The following is a 25,263-nucleotide window of genomic DNA, read 5'->3' on the forward strand; positions in this document are numbered from 1 at the left end:
GTACAAGGAATGTTAAGTAACCAGCATTAAGACAGTAGTCATAGCCAAGAGGAAGCAGCCAAGCATAGATCTGTAGTTCAAACTATAAACCCTATAGGAAGTCATCATGTATTGAAGAAAAGGACAACTGCTAAGAAATACAACTTTCCAAATCTACATTATCCACAATACTTATTAAAGATTGCATGGCTAAGTAAGAAGATACTGAAACTTTACATCTAGAATGAACAACAAAATGCATATTTCCAATTTACCTTTAAGTGAACCTATAATTAAGTCTAAAGCAAACAAGATTTAAAAAGAATTTAGACATTCAAGATTTCAGTTATATTATCGGTTGACAGTTCTGGCTCCAAAAGACATTCAGTTTCATTATTAGTTACTTGTGGTGAAGCAAAGTTAATGAAACAGGAGTAAGAAACTGGTTCCATGAATTTGACCAACTGAGAGAAAAGTATGCCTTGTGAAATGTCTATGATATGGACGAAACTGGATCTTTTTTGCAATCTTTTCCCAAATCATATCCTTGAAATAAAAGGTTACAAGTGCCATGGCAGAGCACATAATAAACATTGTTTAACTGTTGTATCAGTATGCAATACAGACGGCAATGATAAACATCATCTATGGGTAGTTGGTAAATATGAGAAACCACATTGTTTTAAGAAAATAAACATTGATTCTTTACTTTGCACCTACTCCCATCGTAAGACAGCTTGGAATGATGACTTATCATTCCGTCTTTATTTTAATAATTGGATGGTGACTCAGAATAGCCTTGTTGTTCTAACAATAGACAAGTGTAAGTCCCACAACGTACATGATCTTAACTTACCCAATCTAAAGTCTTATCACAAGAGGTTCATGAGAGCTGCAATTCACATTGCAGAATAGGAGATAGAAATACTAAACTACAGTGCATCTACCTGCCAAGTAGTGTTACCACATTGGACACCTCAGAATGTTTTGCTGGTGACCAAGCTACCAGGCATTTTCATACCAATCTGCCAATATGCAATACACAGGATTTTCTTCACCATTAAGTAATCTGAGAATATTTTTTTTCCTGTTTTTTTCAAGTTATGGTACAGTAATTGATGTAAATACTGTATTTTTGCCTTCACATGTTCCTTTTCTGTGTTACTGTTGCTAACTGATGTTATAAATATGACTGATGTACTGGTAACACTGTAAACCAGTGGTCATCAAGGTGTGACCCACAGGCTGCATGCAGCCCAAATCATGTATTTGTGCAGCCACAGTTTTTAGCTGTATTTATTTGAATAACCCTTTTGGAGGATACCATAATTCAACTCTGGTTTTGCTTCTTTGTGTTTAATTTTCATTGCCTGCAGACTTCCTCCAACCTTCGAGACAGTCATTCATTTTCTTCCAGGATTTACTTTCTTTCCTGAAATCAGGCCATTTGTGTTGCTTTTCTAAAAAGTATTCTCTCATCTATTATATCCAGGCTAATACCTTTATCCACTTCAGTGAACCAAGTGGGTTTGTATTTGCTTAATAAGTTGAAGATCTGCTTGGCTAGTCTGTTATTATCTATCCAATAAGTGTGTCCATAAAACAGCAGTCTTCTTTTCCTCATTACCGTACTTCAGTTAGCTTTTCCATTTTCAGATAGGGCTCTTTGTTTGATCTTAATTTCTATTCAACATTACTACACTATTGCTTCAAGGTCCCAGTGCCTTCCTTACAATTCTTCTTTCAACTTTTGTCAGTTTTTTTGAAATCCCCAAATCTTGTTAGTTTAAGCGTTTATGATGCATACAGTGCTTCAGGCCTTTTCCACTGTTTGATACTCTCTTAGGTTTGTATTCAAGGACTTTTTTTTTGTATACCGTACATGTTTTTTTGTTGTTTAGAATGTCCTTTTCATTTTATGTATTCTATTTTCCATGCAAATCTTTTCTTTTGTGTTGCTTGTTATTCATTCTCCTAGTTGTTTAAAACAGTTTGTTCTACATACTGTGTGTGTAACGATTCATATGAATGTTACTTTACTTCAGTTTCTTCTGCCTGGTCCATTGATGAATGAATGTGAAATTTTCATGTTTCACAAAATTTATTCACATTGACAACCAAACTGCACACTCGTCATGTAAACAAAACACTGACAGACTTCACTAATCTCTTTGACTTCCAAAAATAACTCCAAAAAATGACTTGTCACAGCATCGCTGCATCGTTTTATATAGAATTTCAACAATAACTTCCAAAATAAAAAATTATTAATTTTGTGTTGATGTTGCAATTAAAATTTACAAAACATAAAGAAACTGATGTTACAGCCGAATAAGGTATAAAATACAATTTTGAATGACAATCTTTTATAGTAATATCTTTAGTTTTTCGTGAGAAATCATTCTGAACTTTAATTACAATAATGTCTCTTGCATTATTTTAGTTACGTAATTAATTACAGTTTGGGTTTGGTTACTAACATTCAATAGTAGTACAGAGTTCACGCTATATCTGATTACATACACAAAATGCACAAATAAGGCCTCAAATTCTGGAAATTGGAAAACTGTGAGATGTAAACAATTGGAGACTTAATTAGAAATTTAATTGCAAAGAATATGAATTGCAGAGGAAGACATAAAAATAAATAACAGTGAAAAATACATCACTTGGTAATAACTTTTAAGCTGTTTCTCAAGATAGTGAGTGAGGTCTTCTGTTACTGGATTTTTAGATTACCATTTTGTTAATTAGAAGCATTGATTTTTCATGCTAACATCTCTGCAGTGTCTAGTTATTTACTGCTAAGGACTTATTACTTAAATTTCTTGATTAGTTACTTAATTTAGTATGTGTACATAATTTTATCAATAACAACAATCCACCAATAATTATGACAATGCACGTCCTTCCAGAACATTCCACATGCCTTTGCAATAAATATCAAGTTTTTATCAAATAGGACAGAATGATACATATAAAGACACACATATAAGGCCTTAGGAAGCACTGAATTGTCCAATGCCTATCAGGATGCATATAAAAAAAGGTGGTATCAGACATTTCATATGAATTTTGTGGAAGGCTGTATTGTTATATGTTGTTATTAATTTTAAGATTTGGAAGGACATCATCGATATTTTGTCGTCAAATACGTTTTTTCTCCAAATGACATTTTTAGTACTATTTTGTCTGCTTGTTTCTGTAGTTCTGTGATTTATTTATTCAGTGAGTTAGTAATTAATATCATGTCATCTGCAAAAGCTAGACAATACATGGTGATTTTATTTGAGTTTCTTCCTGGTTGAATGCCCTTAGTATTGATGGATTTTCTCCAATCTCTCCTTCCTTTCTAATGGGCAGTTAAAAAGTAGGGGTAAAATAATTCATCTCCCTATTCTTATCCTGATTTTATTTCAAAAGGTTTTGACAGTTCCCCCATAAAATTTAATTTTGATGTTGTGTTTGTTAAAGTCCTTTAATTATTTCTGTTGTTTTACAGTCAATACTGAATTTATCTAAAATGCTGATTAGTGCATTTCTATCAATTAAGTCATGCCTTTTTAAAATCTACAAAAGTGAACATATGGTATATTTCAAGTTTCTGATTTTCCTCATTTCTATTACATTTTCGGGATTTATTATTTGCTCGGCATAAGACCTTCCCTTCCTGAATCTGCTTGATATTTTCCTAGCCGTAGCCCGAGTACTGCTCTGCTCTCTTAAAAAGTGCCATCGACAAGATATAATATGTCACTAGTAAGAAGAAGATCCCCTATAATTGTTAGGGTCAGTTTCTTTTCATTTTTATGTAGTGGATTTGTTAATGACAATGTTCATTCAGATGGCAAGCTGTTTGCTGTCTAAAATTCATATATGATTTCTGTTAGACAGAGTAATGTCGTCATTGGAGTGTTTCCACAATTCAGCAACTATATTGTCTTCTCCTGATGCTTTGTTATTTTTAAGTTGTTTTATGAATTCTCTGATTTCCTCTATCATTTGTGGTACTGAGTCTGTTGTATTTTGATTACATTATCAAAATGAAATTCTTGTTCTGGTGGGTCACAGTTGAAGTAGTCTGCAAGTATACAGTCCTCTGTCTTGTTATACACAGTCTTCTGAGTTTTTGGATATAAAAGCTGTAAACGTGGTGGTGTGTATGTCCTTAAACTATTTTTGAATGTTTTATAAGACTTCCTCATGTTCTTCTGCTTAAAATATGACTAAACTGACGTTTGCTCATCTTTTTTATGTTGTACTCTGAGACATTTTGATGCATGTTCCCTTGCTCCTACAAAATTTTTGTTCTTGTCATTTTTATCTGCATTCCAGATATCCCATGCTCACTCTCTCTTTACAATTAACCCATCACAACAATCATTCCACCAAGCATGTCTCCACTCCTTTTTAAGGAGATAGTTTCTTTGGCAGTCTCAATAATGTCTTTTTGAGGTTGTTACCAACATTTAGGTATTCTTTTACCAAATGCGTTTTGTAATAATTTTCAGTAGGCCACTTCTGTATATCATATTTCTGGGTTGGTACTGGTTTTCTTCTAAATATTGGCCTAACCTCGAATTAAATGATTGAAAGGTAGTACTCTGAATGTAAACTGGAACTCTTGGCAATTTTTACCTCCATTCCAGAATATCTACTTATAGCAACATGATCGAGTTGTTTTTCACCATAAATCAGATTTACTGATATGTAAGTAGTTTGTTTTCTAGGAAGTTTTTTTGAAGAATGTAAATTTTAGTATTATGCTATGCTGCTTGCATATGTTAAAGAGACTTCCTCCGTTTGCATTGGTTCTTTTATGGGCAGGGAATTTTTCTACTATTAATCTGTGCTGAACTTCTTTACCAATTTCTGCATTAATGTCTCCAAGTAATAATTTTGTGTTCTTCGATGAAAGTTATCTGGCATGTTTGAAACATTTCGCCAACAATTTTTAGTTTGTTCTATTTGTGTTCTGTTTTTCCTCTTCTATTGGTGCTGCTGTTGTGGTCTTCAGACCAAAGACTGGTTTGATGCAATTCTCCATGCTACTTTATCCATACAAGCCTCCTCATCTCTGAGTAACTACTGCGATGTAATTCCTTCTGAATCTGCTTAATGTATTCATCTCTTGGCCTCCCTCTACAATTTTTACCACCCATGCTTCCCTCCAGTACTAACTGGTGATCCCTTGATGTCTCAGAATATGTACTGCCAACCAATCCCTTCTTCTAGTTGGGTTGTGCCACAAATTTCTTTTCTCCCCAATTCTATTCAGTACCTCCCCATTAGTTATGTGATCAACCCATCTAAGCCTCAGCATTCTTCTGCAGCACCACATTTCAAAAGCTTGTATTCTTTTCTTGTCTAAACTGTTTATCATCCACATTTCACTTCTATATACGGCTAAATTTCATACAAACACTTTCAGAAAAGACTTCCTAACACGTAAATCTATACTCGATGTTAACAAATTTCTCTTCTTCAGAAATGCTTTTCTTACCACTGCCAGTGTACAGTATCTCCTCCCTATTTCACTCATCATCAGCTATTTTACTGCTCAAATAGCAAAACTCATGTACTACTTTCAATGTCTCATTCCTAATCTAATTCGCTCAGCATCACCTGATTTAATTTGAATATAGTCAATTATCCTCATTTTGCTTTCACTGTGTTCATCTTATACACTCTTGTCAATTCCATTCAACTGCTCTTCCAAGTCGTTTTTTATCTCTGATAGAATTACCATGACACTAGCAAACCTCTATTTTTATTTCTTCTCCCTGGACTTTATGCTACTTCAGGTTCTCTTTTTGTTTCCTTTACTGCTTGCTCAATGTACAGATTGAATAACATTACTGATAGGCTACAGTGTTGTCTCACTTGCCTTCTTGACCACAGCTTCACTTACGAGGTGGATTCAAGTTCTAAGGCCTCCGATTTTTTTTCTCCGGACTGGAAAGAGATAGAAACATGCGCATTGTTTTAAAATGAGGCCGCGTTCATTGTCAATATGTCCCAGAGATGGCAGCACCATACGGCAGATGGAATTTTACCGCCAGCGGCGAGAATGAGAACTGTTTTAAATACTTAAAATGGCAACGTTTTCCTTACTTGAACAGCGTGCAATCATTCGTTTTCTGAATTTGCGTGGTGTGAAACCAGTTGAAATGCATCGACAGTTGAAGGAGACATGTGGTGATGGAGTTATGGATGTGTCAAAAGTGCGTTCGTGGGTGCGACAGTTTAATGAAGGCAGAACATCGTGTGACAACAAACCGAAACAACCTCGGGCTCGCACAAGCCGGTCTGACGATATGATCGAGAAAGTGGAGAGAATTGTTTTGGGGGATCGCCGAATGACTGTTGAACAGATCGCCTCCAGAGTTGGCATTTCTGTGGGTTCTGTGCACACAATCCTGCATGACGACCTGAAAATGCGAAAAGTGTCATCCAGGTGGGTGCCACGAATGCTGACGGATGACCACATGGCTGCCCCTGTGGCATGTTGCCAAGCAATGTTGACGCACAACGACAGCATGAATGGGACTTTCTTTTCATCGGTTGTGACACTGGATGAGACATGGATGCCATTTTTCGATCCAGAAACAAAACGCTAGTCAGCTCAATGGAAGCACACAGATTCACCGCCACCAAAAAAATTTCAGGTAACCGAAAGTGCTGAAAAAATGATGGTGTCCATGTTCTGGGACAGCGAGGGCGTAATCCTTACCCATTGCGTTCCAAAGGGCACTATGGTAACAGGTACATCCTACGAAAATGTTTTGAAGAACAAATTCCTTCCTGCACTGCAACAAAAACGTCCGGGAAGGGCTGCGCGTGTGCTGTTTCACCTAGACAACGCACCCGCACATCGAGCTAATGTTACGCAACAGTTTCTTCGTGATAACAACTTTGAAGTGATTCCTCATGCTCCCTACTCACCTGACCTGGCTCCTAGTGACTTTTGGCTTTTTCCAACAATGAAAGACACTCTCCGTGGCCGCACATTCACCAGCCGTGCTGCTATTGCCTCAGAGATTTTCCGGTGGTCAAAACAGACTCCTAAAGAATCCTTCACCGTTGCCATGGAATCATGGCGTCAGCGTTGTGAAAAATGTGTACGTCTGCAGGGCGATTACGTTGAGAAGTAACGCCAGTTTCTGCAGGGCGATTACGTCGAGAAGTAACGCCAGTTTCATCGATTTCGGGTGAGTAGTTAATTAGAAAAAAAAAATCGGAGGCTTTAGAACTTGAATGCACCTCGTACATGCTCTCCCCCCCCCCCTCCCCCACCAACTCCTACAACTGATGTCAGGTTTTGGTACAAGTGGCAAATAGCATGTGTTTTGCCCCTGCCACCTTTATAATTTGAAACTGAGTATTCCAGTCAACACTATCAAAAGCTTTTTTGTAAGTCTACAAATGCTATAAATATAGGTTTGCCTTTCCTTAACCTGTTTTCTATGAGCAGTTGGAGGGTCATTAATGCCTCATGTTTCCCTACATTTCTCTGGAATCCAAACTGATCTCGCCTGAGGTCTGCTTCTACCAGCTTTTCCATTCTTCTGTAAAGAATTGGTGTTAATATTTTGCAACCGTGATCTATCAAACTGATAGTTCGGTATGTTTCACACCTGTCACCACCTGCTTTCTTTGGAATTGGAATTATTATATTCTTATTGAACTTCATGTTTTGTCATGGCGGGCGCTCCCAAGGCTATCAATAGTTCTAATGGAATGTCATCTACTCCTGGACCCTTGTTTTGACTTAGGTCTTTCAGTGCTCTGTCAAATTCTTCATGCAGTATCTTATCTCCCATCTCATCTTCCTCTATGTTATAACCAGGAATAACACAATAACTTCTTCAGTCTGGTTTATTAAATCACAAATCACTTTTTAACAATTATGTTAGCCAAGCGTCTACCCACGCTCACACTCAGAAGTACTGCAGAATTAAAGTTTGGTTATACCAATGTCCGAATGTGCATGGTGGGGTGCACGTCCCGTAATTATTCCCAAGTCCAGTGAAGTTCAGTCTCTCCAAGTGAAGTCGCAAGATTTTCCGCCGAGCAGCCAGGTAACCTCGAGTGGTGCGGCGAGTCATCCACAAGCAGCTGGAACACGGCGTACTGCACTTCCCGATGAGAACTGTCGTTTGCGGCGGCGGCCGGGTTTATATAAGGCTTGCTAGTTAATGGAGCCGTCGGCTGGGGTCGCTGTTTTCCAGGGAAAACCAATCGCAATGTTTCCTGACGTAGCCAATTGCTGCGTGCTGACAAACGCGCGTGCGGGAAGGTGGCCAGCGATGGTAGCCGCGAGCCGTCCGGAGAAGTGCGGCCAGCAATGTATTTCTCGGTCACGTAAGGGAGCGTGCATATAAAGACGGCCAGCGATGGAAGCAGCGGGCCGCCCAGAGAAGTGCGGCCAGCGATTTATTTGGCGGCCGCGTACTGGAGTGCGTTGTTCGGTGTTTGTTAGAAGTGGTGTATACTACACTCTAAGTCCTCTTCCATTTCTATAATATTGTCCTCAAGTACATCTCCCTTGTACAGATCCTCTACACATTCCTTCCACCTTTCCCTTCTTTGCATAGGACTGGTTTTCCATCAAGCTCTTCACATTGATGCAGGTGGTTCTCTTTTCTCCAAAGGTCTCTTTTAATTTTCCCGTAAGTGGCATGTTTCTGTCCCTAGTTATATAAGCTTCTAAATCCTTACATTTTTCATCCAACCAATCCTCCTTAGGCTTTTTGCCACTGCCTGTCAATCTCATTTTTTAGACATTTGTATTCCCTTTTGCCAGCCTCATTAACTGCATTTTTACATTTTCTCCTTTCATCAATGAAATGAAACTTCTCTTGTGTTACCCAAGGATTTCTACTAGCCCCCATTTTCTTACCTACTTGATCCTCTGCCACCTTTACTATTTCATCTCTCAAAGCTGCGCATTCTTCTTCTACTGTATTCCTTTTTCCTGTTCTTGTCAATCGTTCCCTAATGCTTCCTCTGAAACACTCTACGACCTCTGGTTGTTTCAATTTATCCATGCCCTATTTCCTTAAATTCCTTCTGTTTTGCAGTTTCAATCTACACTTCATAAATAATAAATTGTGGTTCGAATCCACATCTGCCCCTGGAAATGTCACACAGTTTAAAATCTGCTTCCAAAATCTGTTTCTTACCATTATATAGTCAATCTTAAATCTACCCATCCATGTATGTATCCTCCTTTCATGATTCTTAAACCAAGTGATAGGTATGATTAAATTATGCTCTGTACAAAATTCTACCAGGAAGCTTCCTCTTTCATTCTTCGCCCCTCCCCTCCCTGGTCCATATTCACCTAATATTTTTCCTCCTCCTCCTTTTCCTACAATCAAATTCCAGCCCCACATTACTATTAAATATTCATCTCCCTTAACTATCTGACACATTTTTTTTTTATCTCATCATACATTGCTTCAATCTCATCACCTCTGGAACTAGTTGGCATACCAACTTTTACTACTGCGGTGGATGTGGACTTCGCGTATATCTTGCTACAATAATGCATCCACTATACTGTTCATAGCAGCTTACCCGCATTCCTATTTTTTTAATCATTATTGAACCTACTCCTGCATTACCCCTAATTGACTATGTTTATAATGCTGTATTCACCTAACCAGAAGTCCTGTACCTCCTGCCACCTGACTTTGCTAACTCCCACTATCTACTGTAACTTCAACCTATCCATTTCCTATCCCACTTGCCCGATTAAGGGATCTGACATTCCACACTCCGATTCGTAGAATGCATTTTCTTTTCTCCTTATAACGACATCCTCCTGAGTAGTTTCTGCTGGAGATCCAGATAGGGAACTACTTTACCCATGACATTGCCGTCATCATATAACGATACAGTAGAGCTGCATGTCCTTGGGGGAAAATTACGCCTTTAGTTTCCACTTGCTTTCAGCTGTTTGTAGTATAAGCACAGCAAGGCCGTTTTGGTTGGTGTTACAAGATCAGACCAGTCAATCATCCAGACTATTGCCCCTGCAACTACTGAAAAGGCTGCTGCCCTCTTCAGGAACCCATGTTTGTCTGGCCTCTCACAGATACCCCTCCCCCTTGTGGTTGCACATACACTACACCTATATGTATTTCTACGGGACACAAGCCTCCCGACCAACAGCGAAGTCCATAGTTCATTGTGGGGGGGCCTTGTGTATTTAAAATAGTGTAAACTTACTTTGGTGATTTAAATGCTGGTGCAGAAAGTCTTTCATTAACTGATTTGAATTCTACTATTCACACATTTTTGTGACAATGAAAGCTGTTCCAAATTAGTGTACATTTTTCATAACTCTTTTCCCTGGTTTTTCCAATAAATATCCTGAATCGAAAGAATGTTCATCAGTACATCTTGATCTTGCCATGCTGTTATTATTTTTTCCTTTAGAAAGTATATTAAAGTTTCATGTTTTCCTGTTTTTAAGAGTGAATTTACATTAAAAGTGGCAGTATTTGATTCTGTGTGTTTGTTGTTTAAAGTAGGTTTCAGAATGCTCCAACTCATTCATTCTTTGCACGATGTTGTAGTCCCCCCAGAATCTGAAAGCATTTAATTTCCTTCGAAATGGGAGATTGGGTTTTCCCTGGTGTAAAATCTACAACAATGTGCATCTCCATTGTTGACTGTTTCTTGAGTAAGGGGGAAAAGAGTAAGGGCTGATAGCTCTGGGGAATATGTCATCAATCGCACCACTCCTGAACAGGTGCTGACCAGTTCGCCACTTGTTTCATGTCAGACAAGGTGTAAAAGGTGGAATATTTTACTGTTCTTCTGGCAACTCATGGATATAGTAATTTATGTACATTATCAATTAATAAGATGAATATATATGCGGCCCAAGGTGCAGTAAATGTTGGCTCTTGAGCAAAAACGTGACGTCCATTGTTGTAAGCCTTTTTAATCTTCAGAGATAAGTGAATAGTGGATACTGTAGTGTTTGTCATTTAACAGTAAGTATCAACAATCACCATTTTTTATGAGAAATACATGGAACTTCATTCCGCTGAGGCAGTCTTGAATCACTAATGTGCAGACTGACCACGTTACTGCAGCTAAAGCTATTTAGGACAAAATAAATGTGATAAATAAAGTCTCAAATTTTAATACTCCAATTTCAGGGACAAAATACTCTGCTTCATGTGTCTTCTACTACAAGAGAAAGGGTGGTTAAAAATTTTCGTTGCAGACAACACACTTTCCTGATGCCCAGTGTAAGAAAAGTGTGTTGGTGAGGCTCACATATCCCAAAATTTCAAATGACTTACTCTCATATCCTCACTTTCATTGTTTAGTACTGGCTAGTGTCATGTCGACACTCCATATACTGCATGATGAAACATATCTATTGTGACAATGACATCAATCAAACTTCTCATGTGCCAGTTGTAATGTTAGAAGTCCCCTGCTGTATTTATAATTACCAAGACAATATCAACAAACTAATTCATGAAATTGGTACACCGCACTTCTGAATTACTGGTTGAGTAAACAAGAGTATTTTTATCTTTTTTTATTAAAATTATATTTACACACAAAAACTGTGTTACAATAATCAGAAAAATTACTAACAATTGTTCATACATTCATTCATTCTCTCTCTCTCTCTCTCTGCATATAGGACTTCATGAAAAAAATATACATAAAATACCACAGTAGGCCTATCAAGCACGATCTGCAACAAACTCTCAATACTCATAATTACAATACAATCAGTCCTGCTAAAGCACACAATGAAGTCAAATTATGTCATTTTAAGTAACAGTTTTTACTTCCTGTACATGTATGTAAAACTGTATTGAATAACTGGCACAGAGGAGGGGTGGGGGGACAGTCTGCTCTCTAGGGTCTTGTTATTTTTGTACATAAACAGTAAGCACAGACTATGCACTACCCCACCACAATATTATTGCACTTTGCCTCCTGAGGCCATTATCGGAAAAATGTGGTTACAATACTTTAAACAAGTACAGTCGTGACAAACGGAAAAACAATGCAACGTGAATGCTTCCTGGACAGTTGTGCATATAATATGAAGTGGTTCAGCATGTCCTCGTGAAATAATATGATAAAAGATCACAGAAAGTTGACCAGGGCACAATTACTCCCAGGTGCAAAAATATTGTGGTCAATAACAACAATCCAATTACAAATATTAAATGAATCTGATACAAATTACTCATCCCATGATTTTCCACACAGTTTCACAAAAACGAATGAAAATTTCACACTTAAGCTGTATTCTTATACATAAATTTATAATTATCCTACTGCATGTTACCCATATTATCACTCATTGATGTGAAGAGAGATTTCCCAGATGAAGTATTTGCATCCATATATGCATGCTAATGTGTTTTCAAAAGATATCAATCAACTAAAAGTTGAGAAAGGTTCTAATTTTGCAAATGATACAACTTTTATATCTACTGGACAGACAAAGTATTTGAGATATGTTGCATAAGAAAGGATTTTTCTTGCTAACATGATTTTAGCACTATTTAGCAATGTTGCTCTCAAGCTTATAAATGGAAAGAGGAAGTCTTGAAGCTGAGTTGTTAAACAAATGTGTTGAGGGATTCTTACCTGGGACTCTGCAAATAGGCTTAAGTTTTTATGAGAAGAGGAAGACTGGCTTTGAGTACTGCATGGACAGCAAGACCAGAAGAAATAAACATCAGCTCCTGTGTCTGTGAATGATATACAACATGATAGTTTAGACCACTGGATAGTGTAGGGGCCTAAAGCGAAGACACAGACTTGGCTCTCAGAGATAGTCAACTGTACAATGTGTAACTATTCCGTACTTTGTAGCAAAAAGGAATTGTTTCACCACATTTCATGTACAATAATGCAAAATGCAACAATTTTTTCAGCCACAGGAGCAACAATGTAGTCCTTTTAATGCAGTCCCCACATGCCTTCTGTGGGCAATGATTCTTATAGGTAACATACTGTGTTTTGAAATATCATGAGGAAAATTGTTCACATAACCATATACACCTAATTTAAGTAACTTAACACTTTTTCTTTCCAGTATTTCTGAGGGTGCAAAATAAATGGTTAAAATCTTCAGTTAATAAAACAGATATGGAGAGAGGTTGCATAGGAATGGATTTTTCTTGTTAACTCAATTTTAGAAGCAGCTGAAAGAAGAACAGGTTCAGAATCAACCATTACAAAAGAACTAATGTGTGTAATAAATCATGAAAAGGAACTTGCTAACATCATGAATGAAGTCTGGAAGAAAGCAACTTATGAAGGAGAAGGACCAAGAAGACAGTTTGAGTAACGTACCACAATCACTTGGGCACCTTATTGTTGTGGTTTTATTTATTTATTATTTTACACTTCACTACCGAATAGTTTCAGCCAATCACCATCATTAGAGTTGTTAAAATTGAACAAAATGTACTGTTACAATGCATGATTAATTACATGCGAATAAAACATGTATTTTTCTATACGTACCTGCACGTTATAAGTAAGCCTGGGCTGTGAGACAATGACTGGACTATCACCTGAACGCAGGTAGTGTGCAGCCCTTCCATCTGCTGAGTCACTAGGAGTGAGGGGTGGTAGGTCCCTTGCCCCCACACAACTTTTATCCCCGGGAAAGATCCCCGATACTCATTCTGATAGTAGACCTGGGGCCACCCTGTAGGGAATCTAATGAGGAAAATTCCCCACCCTTCCCCTTCCTCCAGCCTGGACTCTACTTCTCTACTCACTAAACTGCCACAGCTACATTTGCAGCTTACGCATGATACAATTACAAGGCACTTTGAATTGCAGGGTTTACATTAGGTGGCTTGAAATATTGTAGTTAATATTTCATACTGTATTGTAATAAGTTTTGTTTCATTTCAACAGATCTGACAATGCTAACAGCTGAAACTGTGAGGTGTAAAAAATTAACACAGTTACAATCTACACTGAACACTGCAATTAAAATTTCCAATCCAAGCCAATAATACTTCTTAACAATGAAACTCCCATTATGTAATGAACAGACTTAATTATAACTTTCATGTAAACAGTGGAACCACGCAGTTTTGTTGGGGCTGGCAAAAAATGGTTACATATATTTCTCATCACAATAATACCAAAAAATTTCTGAAGTCTGGAAATAAAGCTAGGCATGATACACTTAGCATGAACATTATAAACAAAACAAAAACTTCAGTTAACCTCTCTCATTTTCACACAAAATTTCACATAAACATTGTATGTTACACACAAACTGTACATTATAAAGAAATTATCCTGTAGCTTACAAGTTGCTCACCACCAGTGACACAAACAAATCAAGTTCTTTTTCCTTTCTACAATATGAGGAAATACAAATATTATTTGCCACACGTGAACAGAGAAACTTATTTATGTCGTTTGAATCATTGTCAAACAAAAAGTGTTTACAATTTTTGTACACTAACAAAATAATCATTGTGCATTAAAATACATACTTCCAGCTAATACTGTTAAATTTTATAATGCGAAGCACAAATGTACAGTTTACAAATTTTCAGTCAAAATTATTCTTCCCAATTTCTTCTTCAAGAAAGAAAAATTTTCAATCTATTTCAAATCAGTTTTTGTTGAAATAGCTGTAGAGTACCGACAATAGCGCCAGTGGTCCCTAGTATTTGGAAATTTGCCGATAATTCAAACACAATATCCACCTAGTTCCAAGAAAATACATTCCAATATTCTTACTTGATTTCTTCCTCTACTTGTCACAGTCTGTGTAATGTTCAGAATGTGGTGTTGACACTTAGGGATCTCTTTAGAACAGTGCAAGTAAGTATATACAACATAACACATGATCACTGCAGTAACATCACATTCAAAACAAACAACCCAAAAGCTTCAGTTAAGACAAATTACATACAAAAATATCCAACTATACACTATCCTGGAAGTGCAAGCAAACAACTGAGCCTGAGCCAGCTTTTTTTTTTTTACATAAAATACACAAACTCACAGAATATCAAACATGTACAAAATTTATTTCACATGCTTTTCTCTCAGTCTTATATCACTATAGAAGAGAGGGCAAAGATCTCACTATCGATACGTTTCTAGTTTCAAAGAACTGGCACCATATGTTACTGTTTCCTACATGAAGGTAGCAATTTACGAATACAAAATGGCCTGAAATTGCAGTATTTGTATGTCTACAATTTAGTCAAATGAAATATTTCTCCACATACAGCTATAGAGCAACATAACACTCACACAAGCTAGCAAGAGGAACTTTTAAACACTTTAGGAGGATAAATGGAACGAAAATAAATGCACTCTCCTAAAGCTTGATTTCACACGTATGTTCAGCACCAGTTCCTGAAGTGTATATCCTAGTCTCGTCGATGTAGCATTTGCTTACAACAAAAGATCAGAAATGAAACGTGGACTTGGTCCAAACTATACAAATACTACGATTAACTCCTAAAAATCACAGTTGTCACGTAAAGTTTATCTTCAATGGCAGAAGATGTAGGCACACAACTTGTTTTGCTTGATTACCAGCTGTGCTGGGTACCGTCCAGTTGTAGAATGGTGTATCGTACAATCTGCAACCACTATTTGAAAATGGACTGAAGTCAGGCAGGATTCCTGCAATTTCCTTCACCCAATAACTGTAACACATCACCACTGTTACAGTGGACACATCACCCATGAAAATGGTAGTACATCCAACGGGTGATCAAAACCTGGAAAAAAAGAATAATATATTGAACTAAGGAAAAGTTTTCAAAGTGGTAGTATTTGTTCATATTTACTACAGCCTTTTCAATCAAGAATGTAGGGAATACAGGGAATAAGGTCTGCCCCATACGTGGGCTCGTGGTGGTAGAACCCCCCCCCCCCTCACATTCAGAACAATTACTGATTGAAAACTATCCTGATGGGTAGCAATCACATGGATATTACAAGTGCAATTCATTCTTAACGTCCAAAGCTAACACTGAAAAGACAGACAACATTAACACTTCATGGATGGAACCTGAATAGAACTCCAGCAGCAACAGTCAGACGAACTGCACCTGAGTCTTGCTCATGCTGTGCGTAAAAATTTGTAGCTGATATTGCACCTCCTGATCTCTGTTGGCAGCCATGTAGACTGCACGAGGAAGAGTCTCAGTACTGTCTTACTATGTACTTTCCATATTCTAAATTGTCTGCACTCCACATCCACATAAGTGCTTTGTAAGTTCCTACCCTGTGTTGAGCCCTCTACCGCTTTAATCTTTGTTGGCCCACTGCTTGTCTCTATACAGTATTGACACCAGGAATTTTGGGGCTACTAATATCTTTCATGCCCTGGAAGTAGTAGTCTGTGAGTTCAGTTCAGTTGATGATCCTGATACCAATCCATATTTCTGTCTGGCTGAAAGCTCAGATAAGTAATAACTTAAAGAAAATAATATAGTGATGCTTTTGAAATAATGTATGGTCTAAACGAACATTCAAACAACTGAGATAGTAAAAATTATCATAAAAAGTGCAGCCAACTGGCGCCTGATGCAGCTCGTTGTGTGCCTTAATGTTTCATTATATACCAAAGTATAGCAAATATTGTGTGTGTGTGTGTGTGTGTGTGTGTGTGTGTGTTTAAGTTTTCATCTGGATTAAAAACATGAGTCAGTAAAACATTTCATAATTTCTCTACAATTTTAATATGTAATAGTAAGGCTTCTATGAAATGATAAACCGAGCATCATAATTTCAAATGAAACACCATAAACGTTTATTGAATTCACAGTTATAAAGCTATGATTTTCGAAAAATGTGTTAAAAGCAGCAGTCTAGCTGCCCCACCCAGGGTGACTGGAGATAGTCCCAAATGTGTTTAAAAAAAACTCTAACTGCCCTACAGTTGGTCCCATATTAGAGCACAGTTTGCGAAGGCCAGCAAAATCTGAACCACATAGACTATCTGCCTAAACATAACATTTGGCATCTGTTGTTTCTGCCCTAAGAACTCAGTACTAATTCAAAAGGAAAGAAATGGTATGTACCGAAATTGTTAATATGTGATGTGTATAGCTAAACCCAAAGAATCAAACCCAAAAGCCTTCCACCATGGTACCTTACTTTTCCTAGTTTTTCTCTGTCAACTGCCCCCCCCCCCCCCAAAAAAAAGGTCAAATGTCTTTGCTTCTGTCCACATCTGCACCATATGGCTTTTCAAGTCTCTATAACTACTACTTTCCACCATAATTACCTCTAAATTATTTTACCAAGCACCATTCACTTGCTATCCCTATAACTCTACAGCCCCCAAATCACTCACTACAATACTATGCTACTTTTATTTTATTTTGACGATTTGCTTTGTATTTTCTTCCAAAGTAACTATATGGATCTACAATTATATGCCTTTAATAAATCAAAATTGGTTTAGGAAACTGTTTCAGACAAGAACAACTTGGGCACTATTACATAACCAAAATCGTAAGACCTATTTAAGTAATAAATTCTAACAAATAACATACCCAACATTGAACTCCTGATCTGATGTGACCTCTTCACCATCTCCATCCATCGCTTCCTCTTCTTCAACTGTTTGCAAGCAAAAAGACAAGGTTAATTCCAACATACATACTGTGACAAAACTAAACTAACAATTAAAAGAGATGTTAGCTACACCTTTGGCCAGACATAAGATTTGCTAATGTTCATACCTCAAAATTTTCTCCTGGTATAAACTGTGCATTATTTTAAAATCATAACAGCTTATAAAAGTAAATTAGGAAGGACAGAGCATGTTCTTCTTTCACACAGAAAAATTGATAAAAACGGTAATATAAACAGTGAAATTCGTAAGTCATTTAAAGCCAAGAGGAAGAGTAAAGGGAGGGAGAGAATATTATAACCAAATGTGCTGAACCACTTATCACTGTTTCTACTCTGATCCTCTGCAAATCACTATGGCCTGCATGACAGGATACTTTTTACTGCACAACACATTAAGATTGCTTCCCGTTATATTCAAAGGCAGAGCACTGGGGAAACGTTTAATTTTATCTGTAGGTGAGCAGCATACAGAGAACTGAATATTTATTCCAAATACACAGAATTCTTCACGTAATTTTTCAGAAGTTATTAAGTATCTATCATATCTACCAGTTCAACAACATAAGGAAAAAGATAGATTGCTACTTGCCGTACCGATGTCACAGTGAATTGCAAACAGGCACAATGATATATGTGTTACACATTTAGCTATTGGCCAAGGCCTTCTTCAGAAAAGAAAACACATACACACACACATTCATTCACATAAGGAAGCACACCTCACACACACATGGCAACCCTCTCTGGTAGCTCTGGACCGAGTTGCTGGAGATGGGGGTCGTGTGCATGAGGTGTACTTGCTTATGTCAATATATATATATATATATATATATATATATATATATATATATATATATATATATTGTGTGTGTGTGTGTTTGTTTCACCCTTTGTGAAGAAGGCTCTGGCTAAAAGCTAAACATGTAACAATCTTTTGTTGTGCTTGTCTGCAAGTCAATGTGTCATCTTCACGTGAGTAACAACCTATCTTTTTACTTATATTCCAAAATGGAGTTTCCACTGTTTGATTTTATCTACCCTTCAGATTTTTCAGCATTTATAGCTCACACCCATGTTAGCCAAAGAAGTGACCACTCATGTTATCCCTCTTATTTATGATTTCCTCTGTCAGCATAACTTTTAATGGGCAGCACATACATTTGATTATTATTCAAAGACATGCCACACCACAGTTCCATAAGCAATCTCTTTCCTCATCAAATGTAGTTTACCGGTACCTATGAATTATCAATATTTGCTACTTGCTTTGTTCATAAATAAATTTTTACACACACACACACACACACACACACACACACACACAGTTTTCCTATGGAACAATTGGTCCTAATTACGACTCTTTATGACTGTAGTCAAAGACTTCTATATTCTTATAGTGCTCAACATTACATGTGTCTATATTTCAATCATATTATCAATCTTTGCACCAGACTGTTATTTTATCAAGGCCTTTCTATATGCACCTACCATTTATATATCCATAGTTTGTAACAAAATAAGCACATATGAAAAGTGTTAACTACTTTCAAAGTGATCAGTTTGCAGACCAAATGCTCAATGTCAAGGAAGTCAGTTCTTTGTAAATTTGCTGACCGAGTTTCAAGCTCAGAATAAATCATAAATTTCTCTTTTGGGATACAAAGATGAGTGCTGTATGGTAGCGGTTCTGTGGATCAGACTATCAAATTGGAACCTAACATTTTTAATTCAACTTTTCTGATCTTAATATGAGTCCCCATGTCATCATCATGTTCCTGGATGTTAGTTACTTGACAATGGGAACTTCAATATATGGCCAATTTGATGTGCAATGGAAGTGGTCTGTATGTGCTTACCCAGCCAAAATGCTGATGCTCTAAGGTAATGCTTAAGTTAATGTGACCCAATATTTCTGAAACGTGTAATTCTGATAATGTTTCTACAGTGTATAATATAAATTTTAGTAATGTGTTCTTGTGTGGAATGTCAAACTTATCAGCGAGACTATATGGACTGCCAAATGTTTTCCATCAACTTGATGATAAGTGCAATACAGAAGTAGCTATGTAAAAGCATTACTAACAACAAAACACTCTTTCTGCTCTCTCAGACCGTAAATGTTCTATTCTCTTCTATACAAAGGACAGTTTTGCTACCAAACTGCAGGGTTTACATTTTGTCGTCCTACTTCTTGACATAGATGCTGTTAGCAAAGGCACTGCAAACTGTCACACAGCTATACAGGATGATCCGCGATGATATGCAAATATTTTAATGTTATTCTACAAGCAAAATTAAAGAAAAAAGTTCATAAAAACATCGGTTCACAAATGTTTAGTTACGGAGTTACAGCTAATAAAAGATTTTGCCTGAAATTTAACAACTACACTAATATAAAGCCATTGCAAAACTGTACGAGGTTAAAGAAAAGCACAATTTCAATTTACTTTGTTGTTACTGGTCTGGTGAATCTAATAAAACATGTCCCAGACGTGTATCTGCAGTAGTTTTCCAGAACATCCAGGGAAGCAAAGATTATTACACAATTAAATCTGTTTACTTTCCATTAAGAATATAAAAATGTTTACGTCATTGTTGGCAACCGTTAGTGAGTTGTTTCAGTCGTTTCCTAACCTTGAAATGAGTTAGTTTTCTGTATTGTTCAGTGAAAGAACATAATAACAACAGTGTATTTAAGTGAAACCACATAGTAACTATTGTAGTTTGTAGAATTTACGGCAAAGGAATACAGCAATATGAAGTTCATTTATGGCAAATGTGATGGTAACATTACGGCTGCAGTTAATGAACATCGCATACGTTATCCAACTTGGAGGATTCCGAATGCACGGACAATTTGTGGAGTATTTCGAATGTTACAGGAGACAGGTTCTCTACATAGCATTCATTATCAGTACGAGTGCTCATACATGAAGACGACGATGATATTATGGATGCTGCTCAACGTAGCCCGGGTACCAGTACTCGAATTCTCTCTCAATGACTAGGCGTTTCACAATTTAAGGTATGGCGTACGCTGAAATAGAATAATCTGTATCCTTACCATAAACAAGAAAATGCATCATTTACATCCGGGAGAGCCTGCCCTTCGCTTGGAGTTGTGTAATTGGTTAAATACTAATTGGCAGTTACACAAATACATTTTATTTACTAATGAGGCAATTTACTTGAGATGGTATAAATAATTTACATAACAAACACATACGGTCTGAAGCAAGCCCACATGTAACATGATTTCCAGCAGCCATTTTGCATAAATGTGTGGTGTGGTATAATCAGCACACACTTTACTGGTCCATTCATTTTCCCAGGATGTCTAACCTTCAAGAAGAAATACCCCGCTTGCTTGAAGATGTTCCACTTGCTTCGTGATTGCAAATGTAGTTTTGACAAGACGGCACACATCCACATTTCACCAACGCCATTACTACACATTTAAATGAACACTTTCCCCAGAAAGGATTTGCTTGGTGCTACACGTCTGTGGCCACCCAGATTGGTCGATTTATCACCAATGGGTTTTTGTGTATGGGGATGGATGAAAGACATAGCTTACGAGGACAAAGTCAATACACATGAGGCATTACTTGCTTGCATTAGGAATGCAACAGACAAAATTAAGAACAACCTTGTGAAATTGAAACGAGCAACAAAATCTGTTCATACACATGTAGCTAAATGCACTGTACTCAGAGACATTTTTGAGTATTTATTGTGAATGTATTGTGAAATTGTAAAACTTCCTTAACAATGAGCTTTGTTTTTTCCAGTTTAACATGAATTCACATGTACTATGGTATTAATAAAAGCAGATTATCTGACACATATGTACAGTTTCAGTCAACATTATTACCATCATTTTTCCAAAATTAAATGCTCAACAATTTCTGTTGCAAACTTTGTGCAATTTTCTGGAATTTAAAAAACAAATTGGAACAAGTAGTTATTAAATTAAAAATTTTAGAAAATTATGTCTTTGCTTCTCTGGATGTTTTGTTAAACTACTGCAGATACACATCTGGGAAATGGTTTATTAGATTCACCAGACCAATAACAACAAAATAAATGGAAATCGTGCTTTACTTTAACCCCGCACAGTTCTACAATGGCTTCATATTAGCAAAGTTGTAAAATTTCAGGCAAAATATTTTATTAATCATAACTCTGTAACTAAATATTTGCAAACCAAATGTTTACATGAACTCTTTTCTTTAGTTTTACTTGTAGAATAACATACTAAAATATTTTCATATCTTCGTGAATCACTCTGTACGTGAGCAGCAGGTACTCTTACAAAAATTTTATACACTTCAAAAATAATTTACCTTCTTTCTTCTTCCTACCGTATGCTCGTTTAGAGGTAACTGGAGGCTGGTCAGTTTCTCCATGAACTAAACTGTTCCTGTACATAAGTAATGGCTGCCAATCTTCGCCCCTGCTAGAGGGCATCCCAGCAGCTATCCGCCGATCCAGGAAATTCAATCTGTACAAACAGTAAATGACAACCAATAATCATAATTTAGAAGTATTTGACTGTCATATTTCTTCAAGTAAAAGTAAACCAAAATTTAAACTGGAATATAAACATCAAGCACCTGGATAATAAATTGAGCAACTTTGTATTTACAAACGTAACATTTATTGGAATACATAAAGTGAGAGCTTTGGCTCTTTGAATCCATTGTTAGGTGCAGAATAATTTTGGGAAAAGGGGTAATAGTTAATAAAGAGAGATAGAAATTGCACAATCAAAGGATTCATTCATATTACTCGTTTAGAAACTTGCGATTATTATGCATAGTAACTTCCTGTATTATAAAAATGTAATCCTTTTCGCAGAAAATCCAAGTTATCTGTGGAAAATTATGTTGTTAATGTGCTGTTGTGGTCTTCAGTCCTGTAAACAAAGGTAATCATGTACTACACATTAACCCACAGAAGATTTTTGCTCTTGACCTGTACATGCAACAATCCTCAATATTATAGAAACTAGACAGTGACGCCAGAGTACATACAACAATATAGTATCAGGATTAATGATTGTCTAAAATAAGACAATGACAGATATTAATGATGTTAAAAAATATACAAGGTGAACATTAACAAAATCAACAAACTGCAGGGACGGATTCCTGACTGGAAATGGAGGAAAAAAGGCCCTACAAACATGTGGCCAGAAATGAATCACCGCCATGCTAGATGGTACTGACGAATGACAGCTCCTCTGACCACGTGCCATCTGTTCCTTGTGTGTTTCAGGCGTGCGATTGACACAGAATACTGTAAGCAGCAGATTGGTTCAGTATTCGTGTTGGGAACAAGCTGAGATGGTGTTCGTGAATGCCCAAGCAGAACACCCAAACAGGCCTGAAACGCCGTGTGGTGTGGTTAGTGTCTGTGAGTGTATGAGGGTACATGTTTTGGTAAAGCCATGCTGCCTCTTGAGTGATTTCATGTGCTTGGCAGTATACAAATACCTTCCCAGCTTGTTCCCAGACCATTCTGCTGCTTACAGTACACTGCATCAATCACACCGCCTGCAACACACAAGGAACAGACAGTACTTTGTCATAGAAACTGTCATTCATCAGCACCATCTATAGTGGCAACAATGCATTTCCGGACACATATTCAAAAGATCTTTTTTCTCCATTTTCAGTCAGGAATATGTCCCTGTCAGTTTTATTAATGTCCATACTGTATAAAAGGTGCTGAGAATTATGAGGGCCTAAAGCACATCATCACTGATCGTGTGATTGTAGCATGGGCCTACATTGTATATATGAAAATTCACAAAAATCTGTTTCACAGATTTCTCTGTTAGTCAATTTTATGTGGGCTCAATGACAGTTGCTCTGAGCCCTTGTGGTTCTCAGGGTCTCCTATAAAACGAAGCAAAAAATGCTCATATTACATGCACTGAAAAATATCCTTGTGATTGGCGAAAGAATTTGAACGCAAATGACTACTGCCAACTTTCAGAAGTTGCTGATCCTTCAATGAATGCAAACTAAAGGCATTTTTGTACAATGTTTAAATAATTGCATCAAATTTATTCAGATCAAGGTTTGGCAATCTAAGATGCTCTGTCTCCTATGTAGTCTAGTCATAAGCAGCTGCCTTAACTTTGTGATTGTTAAACTCTTTACAAATGTCACACCAATCATAAATACTCAGTGATTCGAGGTCTGAAATGGAAAGACTGCTGGAGACTTGACTTTCAAATAAACTTTTGGTACTCCTCAGAAACTTCTGATCATCTGGGTGAAAGAAAATCACCCCATTGTTATACATACATAAACAAGACACGCCCACATTTTTGTAGATAAACCATAAATGAGTACACAATTTTTCCCTATAGTAGAAAATTTAAGATAATGTGTACAGGAAAGATCCAAGATTACTAGACAAATTTTACCCATTTATCAACTGAATGGAAATTCTAGTTGCTGCACTGATTTGTAATGATGACATCTACGATGTACCAAAAGTTCATATGCTAGTGTACATGAGGTACTGACAGAAATAAAAGGGCCGCTGTATTAAACATAACAATGAACTGGCAAAGTATTTGGCAAGCAAACACGTAGAAGATAATGTAACTGGATAGGAAAAAAAAAAATTAAAAAAATATATTCTACTCACCAAGCTGCAGCAGGAAAAAATACACACCAAAATTAAGGAAATGTGTAAGCTTTCATAACCAGTGGCTCCTCCTCCTGGCATAAGGTTTGAAAGGGAAGGAAGAGGGATGAAGGAAAGGAACTGGCGAGACTTGGGGAAATGGGGAGAGTTACAAAAAAAATTGCCCAGAACCCTTGGTCATAGAAGACTTACCTGACAGAATGGGAAGGAAAGACTGTTTCAAGAAAAGAAGGTTTGGAGTACAACAAATGGTAGAAGCAGTGATAAAAAAGCACAATAAGAGAAAGAACGAAGACAAGCTACGATAAAGATCAGAAAAAAAAATCAGAAAACTGTAGGAAATTTCAAACAAAAATCGCAAGAACAGACACGGATTAATCAAAGGCAATGAGTATGCCAGAATTTCTCATGAGGAAAGTGTACCCTATGATAGGAAAAAATTACAACAATAAAAGTGTGATTGGGGAAGTTCTTGGGAAAGACAAGGAAACAGACACAATTTTTTAAAGAGAGAAAACAAAGAGAGGAAGCCACTGGAGAAAATGGAATCGACTGTGTTTTGGAAATAAAATAATGCAAAAGACAGCTCTAACAGATGATCATTGGAAATTGGTAAAAAACAAATGTACAAAAATGTAACCGACTCACCTAAACGCAAGTGGCAATAAGGAAAGAAAAGTGCAGTCCAATTAGCAAACAAACTGGTGACAGATGATCAGCAGGAAGTCTTGCAGTGTACAGTAAAGTGTCTTTGCATCTCATCCCATTCGGTAAGTCTCTCCTGACCCAAAGTTCTGGACAACTTTTCAGTAAACCCCCCCCCCCCCTTTCCTAAACCTCTTCAGTCATTTCCCTTCACCCCTCTTTGTTCCCCTTCCACCCAACTGCCGACTAGCTATAAAAGTTTACACTTTTCCTGAACTTTTTTTGTGCATTTGTTCCTGCCACCACTTGGTGAGTATATTTTTTATCTATCCAAAA

At 37.0% G+C, this 25,263-nt stretch overlaps 1 protein-coding gene across 2 annotated transcripts in view; it reads right to left on the minus strand.

Moving 5' to 3' along the window:
- Positions 1 to 11,533: 11,533 nt before the first annotated feature.
- Positions 11,534 to 25,263, minus strand: part of LOC126199530 (cohesin subunit SA-1) — a 149,891-nt gene continuing 136,161 nt past the window's right edge. For both annotated transcript variants that reach the window (XM_049936461.1, XM_049936454.1), the window contains 3 exons: positions 21,963 to 22,120; positions 17,535 to 17,601; positions 11,534 to 15,749 (listed from right to left, as the gene is read on the minus strand). In XM_049936461.1, the coding sequence (XP_049792418.1) occupies positions 15,743 to 15,749; positions 17,535 to 17,601; positions 21,963 to 22,120 (232 nt within the window). In that variant the 3' untranslated portion in view covers positions 11,534 to 15,742. The remainder of the gene's footprint in view (positions 15,750 to 17,534; positions 17,602 to 21,962; positions 22,121 to 25,263) is intronic.

Source organism: Schistocerca nitens, chromosome 1, assembly GCF_023898315.1.
Source record: "Schistocerca nitens isolate TAMUIC-IGC-003100 chromosome 1, iqSchNite1.1, whole genome shotgun sequence".
Classification (NCBI taxonomy): domain Eukaryota; kingdom Metazoa; phylum Arthropoda; class Insecta; order Orthoptera; family Acrididae; genus Schistocerca; species Schistocerca nitens.